Source organism: Danio rerio, chromosome 3 (genome assembly GCF_049306965.1).
Source record: "Danio rerio strain Tuebingen ecotype United States chromosome 3, GRCz12tu, whole genome shotgun sequence".
Classification (NCBI taxonomy): Eukaryota; Metazoa; Chordata; class Actinopteri; order Cypriniformes; family Danionidae; genus Danio; species Danio rerio.
Genome location: NC_133178.1, coordinates 15774296 through 15784262, shown reverse-complemented (window position 1 = coordinate 15784262; position 9967 = coordinate 15774296). Strand labels below are relative to the sequence as shown.

At 32.7% G+C, this 9967-nt stretch overlaps 1 protein-coding gene across 5 annotated transcripts in view; it reads right to left on the bottom strand.

Moving 5' to 3' along the window:
- Window positions 1-2214: 2214 nt before the first annotated feature.
- Window positions 2215-9967, bottom strand: part of stat3 (signal transducer and activator of transcription 3 (acute-phase response factor)) — a 76807-nt gene continuing 69054 nt past the window's right edge. For 4 of the 5 annotated variants that reach the window (XR_012397277.1, XM_005163796.5, XM_005163793.6 and 1 more), the window contains 2 exons: window positions 5415-5515; window positions 2293-2761 (listed from right to left, as the gene is read on the bottom strand). Coding sequence is in view for 4 of the 5 variants with exons in the window: in XM_005163796.5 (XP_005163853.1) it covers window positions 2655-2761; window positions 5415-5515 (208 nt within the window). In the remaining variant the exon portion in view is untranslated. 5 annotated transcript variants of the gene reach the window in all.

The following is a 9967-nucleotide window of genomic DNA, read 5'->3' as shown; positions in this document are numbered from 1 at the left end:
AAGAATTACCTTGCAATCCAAATATGGGCGACACTGTAATATGGCGAAAAATTCAGCGCAAGATATATATTCAGACATTTATCTTCCTCCATGGGCTTCCCTAAGACATATAATAAAAGAGTAAAACATTTTTAGCGACATTAAAATACAGTATATTCATGTAAAACCGAAGCTATCATAGACGTGCATGCATAAAAAGTCACTTTACAACTTATGATCTGACCGTTTAATGATGCTTGAGTGCCCAATCAAGATCTGAATCCAGTTTTAGGTTCAATATGATGAAAGATCATGCCGATTATCTGTATTCCTGTAAAGTTTACTCATTTCAAAAGATCAAAACACCGTCTCTATATGCCAACAGCTCGGAATATGCTTCATGTCTGCGAACACACTGGACATTCATTGCAATACAAATGACTGGCTTTTTTCCTATTCCTAAAAAATAGATGTGGCAACAATACAGTCATGGCCAAAAGTTTGCAGTTTAAACATGTTGAAAGCTCTTTCAAAGTTTAAAACCATTCAAATCAACATGTAATAAAAAAATAAAACATTTAAATATTTTTTCCTGCTTAATTTTGGTCTCGATTTTAGTCCAAATATATAAAAAAAATCTTAAATCAAGTAGTATTTTTTGACAAATAAAAAATATTGTTTTGCTTTTAGGTATAATGAGTAAAAATTCTTATATTTTTTGCAAAATAATCTGCCAATGGGTTAAGTAAGATACTAATTTGAAATCAAAAACATTTTACTCACCCTAATGGCAGATTATTTTGCTTGTTTGACAGAAAAATCTAACTTAATTTCGACTAAATATTTTTGAAAACATACAAAATTTCTTACTTGTCTAGAAGATGCTTCTTGTTTTAAAGGGCACCTATGATGAAAAAGAACTTTTGGAAGCTGTTTGGACAGAACTGTGTTTAGATATAGTGTGTCCACTGCCATATTGGAGTTCTGTAGACCCAAGAAGTCTGTTTTTTTAATATTTCCTGATGTTAAAATAGGACCCAAATCCTAGTGATTGTGAGGCCCACCACATTGTCAAGTAGAAATGCAGTTTTCCCCACCCACTGAATTGATTGACAGGCACCATGTTTCTATAATAACTGTCAATTTTTTGCAAAGAAACTGGGACTGAATTATCTGTTACAATTCTCTGTGATTTGTATAAGTTTTATCAGTTTAAAACATTTTTAAAACAGAGCATGTTTGTAATAATTATTTTTAAAATGTTTAGGGTTAATAAAGACAGTGGAGATTAACAGACAGGAAAGTATGGGGAGCAGAGAAGGGGGAAGCATCGGCCAGGAATTGTACTCGGCATATATATGTGTGTACTGCAAACGGCATTTGTGTGAGACTCATCATTTCAGAAAGGCTTAAATAAACTCCTCCACAAATACATGTAATAAACTTACTTGGTATTTTTGACTAATGGAGCTGTATTTCAGCTTTATCAGTGTCTGTCTCTATCACTGATGTCTGTTTAGCTGACGTACTGCATGATGAGAAGCTGTTACGACTAAAGTATTTGTTTATTTTTTGTTGCGCATTGCATGTGTCTTGCATGTGTTCCGCATTTTCTGTTGTTTTCTGTTATTCCATAGAATCCCATTCTAATGTGATCCAAGCTCTGATTGACTGCTGGTCGCAGAGGCCTATTAAAAGGAACTTACGGAAGGGTTCGGGGAGCTCATTTGTGGTGCAAGGGTTGCTGGGAGTGGAGAGCTTCTGGATTTTCCCTACCTCTCCGGCAGACGACCAACCTTTAGTCTTGTACAACTGTTCATGCTTGCAACGTTTTGAGAGTTTGAGCTTGTAGAGGTGGCCTGCCTATTTATTTGATTACTTTTGACTGTTTATATTTAAGGAGGAAGGTAAGCTTCTTGTATTTTTCTTTAAATATACATAAGTAATTTAGTTCATTTACTTTGTCTTTTGTTTGTTATTTTGGCCTATTTTTCTATAATAAATCTATCAACCACTCTCATCTGAATGTCCGAGGGGGATCTTTTGCATCAAGTTTTTTGTTTTGTTTGGGAAATCCACCACCCACAACACTTTTTCCCCCGTTTATTAAGCCCATGTTGTTTTCCCCTAGTCTTGGGGTGTAATAGAAGCAGACACGCATGTGGAAACGGTGGGTGGGGAGAAGTAGATTATTTGCATTTAAAGACATGCTACAGAAACAGCTACACTGTATTCAGACACCGAAATGTGCAGATTCTGGTTACTATAATAAATAATCTGATGAGTATTTTGAGCTGAAACTTTACAGACACATTCTAGAGACACCAAAAGATTATTACATCCTGTAAAAGGGGTAAAATAGGTGCCCTTTAAGATTTTGTAGATATTTGGACTAGAAACAAGACAAAAACTTTAAACAAGAAAAGCATTTTTTACAGTGTAACCATTATTATTTTTTTTTTTTTAATTTTAAAGTCAACTTCAGTATTGTCGAGGTTGAAATGAAAACTTTAGCTTGTTTGCACTTTTGACTGACTGTAAAATCAAAAAAAGAAATGCAAAATTTGGCTCGGAGAGAGAAAGCAGTTGTAGCACCTAAGCTCACTATATACATGAAAATTGCTTTTCCCAATGGAAAAAAAAAAAAAAAAAAATGAAACTAAAATCTTGGAAAACTAAGCATTTCGGCAGGTGTCCATATCCGAGACTGTGGAGGCTGCAAACCCTTCTCTCATGGGTGACGCATGATCAGAGCTCAACTCCATGTCCAGAGTGAGGGATTCTGGGGAAACATGGCAACACACAGTATTATAAGAAGGTGGGTTGGCTGTAATAAGTTACTTTCATTAAATTACTTATCCTCAAAAAAAAAAAGTAAGGGATTTTTTTTGTTTTTTGTTTTTCAGCCAATGATAAACTTCCTGTGAAAGGTTAATTTATTTATATATTATTTATTTCTTGCCACATCAGCAACTTATGGCTATTTCGTGGCAAAATGGATGTACATAAAATATTAAATGATAAAAACAAATTCATATTACAAAAAAAAAGTTACATAGACAAATATATAAAATATTAATAGATAAAATGGCACACATTTCTTTTTCAAAGTTAAATATGATATTTCAGTTCAATTTTTGATAAATAATTTAAAACTCTTCCGGGTGGTACCTTTTTAAAGATGTCCATCAAAATACCCTCCTTATAAAAATTTTGTCAAATGGATTTTAAACTTCTACATTCCAACAAAATCTGTTTTATGGTAAGAGCAGCCTGGCAGTACATTACATTTAGGTGATTCTTCGTTATTCAGCAAACCTAAAATGTCCGATTCGACATCTGGTATAGACCGTTTGATCATGTCTGGTCTCAAAACTATAATTTGCTAAATGCCTTTTGTTTATTTACGGGTTAATTTCATGTAATTTATTTTTTATGCAGTTGTCCCATTCTCTTTGCCATATTTCGTTTATGTACAAATTGATTGTGGGTTACAAACAAGGGTAAAAGGTTAATGTGACTATTTTCAATTTCATATGGCTTCTTTTACATCATCCATGTTGTAATGTAGTTAAAGTACATTCAGTTGAATAGACTTATTCATTTATTTAGTTGTTCAAGGGAAATCGAAATTAAAGACCAAGTAACCACTAGCAGTCAGGATCAGCAGGCGAGCGCAGAAACTCTGACAGTAGAAACACTGGGGTAAAATAAACGGCCACATTTTTAAGATGTGATGGCGGGAAATGGAATTTGACGCAGTTCTTCTTGGCCGGTGTGAGATCCACTTTATATCCTATATCTATCAGGCAGTGAATATCATTAATTTTTTAAAGAAATCAGACCTTAACATGGCAATTTTATAAATGGAAAGATTGCTGAGGCTGGCTGACTAAAATTAAAAGTCCATGTGCATATAACCCATTACAGTTACACAGAAACTTAAATTCAACAGTTCTTTATAAATTAATTTTGAAAAACAGAAATTATTGTATTGTTTTTTACTATACAAATATATTATATATAAAAACAATAGTTTTTCAAGTAAAGGTGACATTTATCAAGACAACATAACATGCTTAAGAAACAATAAAAGGAGTGATTAATTAATTCATGATAAAATAAATATTACTGTAGACTAGAACAGTGTGATTGTATTTTCCTCTTTAGATACTTTGCGGGTTAAATAATTTCATTTCTCAACTAAATGTTGGATTTGTCAGACAACTGCACATGCCTTGGAAAATAGTAATTAGAAAAGTAATTTAAATACACGTTTAATGATGTAATTATTTATTATTAATACTACTATTAGATTTCTTTTTGAGCCCACCATTCAATCATTTTACATTCTTCTGTAAATGGGAGTAAATATTTATTCTTACACATATTACATTATCGTTTTTATATTAATTAGAGCAATATCATTGACAAATAAGCAGATGTTGAGGATTTATGTACAACATAATTTGTAAACTAATGATTCCTGTTTTTAGTGGATGTATTATATGAGAGATTTACTGTAGCTTGGTTTATTAAACAAGTGATTCTAATTGTATTTGCACTGTAAACCTTATATTTTATTATTGTTATTGCAAGTTATTGTATCATGATGGTTTGTTCTGTAGACTATTGAAAAACATTTAGCTTAAAAGGGCTAATAATTTTGACTCTATTGCTTTTTAAAAAAAAAATCAAAACTGCTTTTATTCTAGCTGAAATAAAACTTTCCCCAAAAGGAAAAATATTATCAGACATACTGTAAAAATTTCTTTGCTCTGTTAAACATTATTTGGGAAATATTTAAAAAAGAAAAAAAAAAATCAAAGAGGGGCTAATAATTGTGACTTCAACTGTATGTGTATATAACACACGGTAAATATAAATATATATATATATATATATATATATATATATATATATATATATATATATATGAGCAATATCACACGAGTAGCAGTGCGATATGGCTGTATATCGGCACTGGTGGGAAGCGTGCGTTGCCTTATCGCACTGCTACGAGTTTGACAGCATAATTGTGTATATAAAAACAAAATCAAACTTGGAGAGTCTCAAAAACTCTTGTGTATGAGGAACTACTTTCTTCCGGATTCAAATCATAAGCTGACAGTTAAACAGTTGAGTGTGCATCTTTTAAACTTTAGATCTGTAGTGTCTGCTTTTTGCTGGCTGTATGTGGGCGGAGTAATACACAAAGGGTTAAAGAGGCTGTAGGAGTTCTGATATTGCAGAATATTGCATGGCTATCAGCCAATCAGATTTGAGAACCAGACAGAACTGTTGTATATATATATATGTATATATATAATGCACACATATCTTATGTCGAACAAACTTTTATTTTGTATTCGACTATTTATAAATATGTATCTTTTTTCATAAACATGATAAGCTGTTGAAACGTCATGACTCACCGAGAGGTCCTGGATTGGCCTCAGCAGCTTCGTTGTGCATGAGAGAGTCGAGCGTGCGAGGCGACATTGGGAACAAATCGCTTGTGTTGCCAGAGTTAGTCCTGCAAAAGAAAGACATTGACATTAGACATGATGACAAACGAAACGCAAACAGATGTGTTGATTTAGTAAGAAATCTTTCACAGCATGAGTCGGCCTCCGTCCTAGTTTACATATGTGTCAGAAACACCTACTAAAACTCACACAAACCCACACTTAGAGTCGCACACATGGACACCACTTGCTTAATACTGAAAGTTCACCCAAAAATGAAACTTCTGTCATCGTGTACACTCCCCTCATATCCTGCATGACTTTCTTTTTTCAGTGGAAAATCAGATATTTTGAGAAATGTCAGCAATGTGGAAGGGGTTCAGTCATACAGGTTTCAACAATCTTATAGATAGGCAAATTAAGTTCATTTTGGGGTAAACTAACCCTTTAACAGATTGTTATCATGAATGTTAGAGGATGTTAAAGTGGCAGATTAAACATCAACAGCATTGTCATTTGAAAAGAAACATGCTTTTCATTAGTTTAATTATTATTTACATTTATTAATTGACTGAATTTATAGAAAAGGTTAGAAAGTGCCAATGAAATTTAAATACAGGCGTATTTCTGGCATTTTGCAGATTTGGCATCCACCACTGTTCATTTTTAATAATCACAGGCAAACCTGCTTGGCCTGTTTGGATTTGGTTCATGAAGACATCCTGTTTGATTTTTAATATAAAGCATTTGTATTGAAGTTTGGTTCATTGATGAGCTTGTGTGCTCATAGATTTATGAGCTTGATGCTCTTTAGTGTTTCAATTGAAATTTTGGTTTTCAACATTTCTACTAGCAGGACCTGGCAAAAAATGATTCTAGAAAGCTTTTGGATAAAAAAAGCATTTGGATTCATTTTGGTTACTTTATGAGATTGCTCTTGTTTTATTTTTAAAATTCTTCTAGTGGGACCCGGCAACATAGTTAAAAATAATCTAAAAAAAAAACAACAACAAAAAAATTAACCAAGCTGATTTTCAATTAAAATTTTGGTTTTCAATATTTCTTCTAGCAGAATCTGACAAATAAGAATCTAGAAAGTTTTTGGAATAAAAAGCATTTGGATTTATTTTGGCTCATTTTTGAGCTTGTTCTTGAACTAGTTTTTTTATTATTATTTCTTCGAGCGGGACCTGGCCACATAATTGATCTAACATAAAATTCATTCATTCATTTTCTTTTTAGCTTAGTCCTTTTATTAATTTGGGGTCGCCACAGTGGAATGAACCGCCAACTTATCCAGCATGTGTTTTACGCAGCAGATGCCCTTCCAGCTGCAACCCATCACTGGGAAACCTAACATAAAACAATCTAACAAAATTCATCTGACTAATCTGACTTTTCAATTTGAATTTTGGTTTTCAATATTTCTAGCAGGATCTGGCAACAAAATTAATATAGAAATCTTTTGTAATAGAAAACCTTTGGAATAATTTTGGTTAATTTATGCACTTGTTCTTGTTTTAGTGATTTATTTTTCTAGCAAGATCAGGCAAAAAAAAAAATCAGTTTAACAGACTTTTCAATCAAAAATGTTATTTTGGTTTTCAATATAAAACATTTTGGTTAATATATCAACTAGTTCTTTTTTTCTAAGGGGTATTCAATATAAAGCATTTCGACTAATTTTGGTTAATTTATTAACTTATTTTTGGTGCTTTTTCTAGCAAGATCGGCCAACAAAATCAGTCTAATAGACTTTAAAATCAAATTAAAATGTAGGTTTACAAAAGAAAGTATTTTGATTTATTTTGGTTATTTTATTAACTTCTTTATTAAATTCTTTTTAGTGCCTTTAATAGAATGATCTGGCAACAAAAGGAGTCTAGACTCACCTCTTAACTCTGCCATTTTCTTCTAATGTTAATAAAACCCCATTACAACCAATTGCAGAGTTTGTTTGTACACAATCTAAACTTCCGGAGTTTATTTGATTATTGCTCCTGATAATTAGGCACTAAAAGATCTAATTTATCTACAGTATGTTGCATACAGTAAAGCGTAACCTACTTTTAATCTGACCCTAACTATGGTGTCCTCAATCATTAAGTCTCAACAAAGAAAATGATTTACTAGGGGGCAAAGTTTAGCCATGCATGTTTGTGAACACTCCAAACAAATCATACGGGGAGTTTATTTTAATAAAGTGGGATTTCAACACCGTTTCCTGCTTGTGTCGAGACAAGAAAACAAACACAATTTGGCAGCTGATGTTCTGTCTGTTCGGCAAACACCAGCAAGGTAAGATTAGATCATATAGCAAAGAATTAGGGATGTTTCTGGTGGTCATAAACTATATGTCAGATTAATCAACTTGTATGAGCGGTATTATTTCCTGCTGACTCGAGACATTTTACAGTTGTATTAAGACAAGTTGCCAGGTATTTTATGAGAAATCAGCTCTTAATGAATCTAATAGAGTATTATCCAACTCTTGACATATCTTATTCTCTGAGTATGAGTTACTGCTTTCTGGTAGACGATAAAGGTTGCCTGTGTGCAGATACAATTGTTTTAAGAAATCTTCTTCTATGTCCATTAATTAAATATTTAAATGTGTAATTCTCTTCTTTGAATGCAATTTACTGCATGGTTTGTGTTATGTTGTTTGTTTCTTCCCAACTGAGGATGATAAAGTATACTGAAATAAATTAAATTGAACTTAAAACAGGCTTTGCTGATCTTACGGGATGGACACCTAGATGTGTGTATTTATTTACTATCATGAAGTGATTCTACAAACCTTTATTTGCCTAATTCAAAACAGCTGATGGTTGAATTTCACATTAAACATTGCTTTAAATGTTAATTCTGTCGACTGTGGGTCAAACTAATCTTGGGTTGCCAGATCCCTAATAATTACATTATCATTCTTAAAATAAACATATTAACATATCACATACTGCTCATGTTAGCATTATGAGAATGGACATGGAGAATTTATTAAGCACTAAATGATTGTTTCAAACACTTTTGATTTTGTAAGAATTTTTCTTGAAACACTTTCTATGCCATTAGTATCATTACCAGGAAAACAGGATTAAAGAGCACGTTCATAAGATAAAGCCAATAATAGATTAAGCCAAAAACTCTATTTGCTTCCTGGATCATTAAAACTTGCACTTAACGTCCAGCTCTCAAGCAAAAGCTGGACTATGTGTTCATTTATCACTACAAGAGGAAAGAAAATCTCCAGCCTTTGTGTTTCATTGTTTGACTTTAGTTGTATTTCCATATTAAAACAAAATGTGAATGAACTCTGGATGTAGACTTCTTTTTATTACATTTGCAAAAAGCTTCTTTCTCCATTGACATTTATTCAATAGCACATGTGAACATGTTTAGAATCAGCATTATAGACTTTATTGGTTAAAAATACAGTGTGTGATGTGTGAATAAAACAGCGACAACAGTTATGTGTGAATGGTGTAAATGTAAAAGTACACATATTTTGTTGCATTTTAGTCTTTATACGACAATTTTACATGCAATTCAATGTTTTACTTGCTACCTATTCGTAATTTTGTCATATTTACAAGCAGTTAATAAGCAGCATACAGAGGCAAAATCCTTCATAACTGATTTCTTTCATCTCTGCCATGATGAAAGTACATAAAATTTTACTAGTTATTTTGCAAGACACTAGTATTCAGCTTAAAGTGACATATAAAGGCTTACACAGGTTAATTAGGTAAGTTAGATTAATTAGGCAAGGTATTGTACAACAGTGGTTTGTTCTGTAGGCAATTTTAAAATAACTTCATAACTGGGCTAATAATATAGAACAGGGGTTCTTAATTTCTGTCCTGGATGTCTGGTGTCCTGCACATTTTACCTCCAACCCCAATCAAACACACCAGGTTTAGCTGATTGAGCTCCTACTAGCCTTTCTAGAAACCAACTTGCATCATCACACCTGATGAGCTAAAATCTGCATGGTTTGAGAAACCCTTATATGGTCCTTAAAATTATTTATTTATTCTTTTTTACTCCAGAAGAAAAAACAGCAAATACTCTTTTAAACATCAAATATTTGTAAATAATTACAATTTAATTCCACAGGAGTTTCAACTGTATATAATGTGGCATGTTTTATTAAAGAACACTGTTTTATTTTGCAACAACTGATCATGATCAAACAAAACTTTTAAAGGTTTTACAATGGATTTATTTATGCAAAGTAATATATTCTACAGCAGGGATCACCAAACCTGTTCCTGGAGGTCTGGTGTCCTGCAAATTTTAGCTCCGGCCCTAATCAAACACACCTGAACAAGCTAATCAAGGTCTTACGAGGTATACTTGAAACACCCAAGCAGGTGTGTTGAGACTAAGTTAGAGCTTAACCCTGCAGGGCACCGGACCTCCAGGAATGAGATTGGTGACCCCTGCTCTACAGTATAATTTTAGTGTAAAATAGCATTTTCTTCATATCTGATACACACTGAAAATTCCAGTTGACA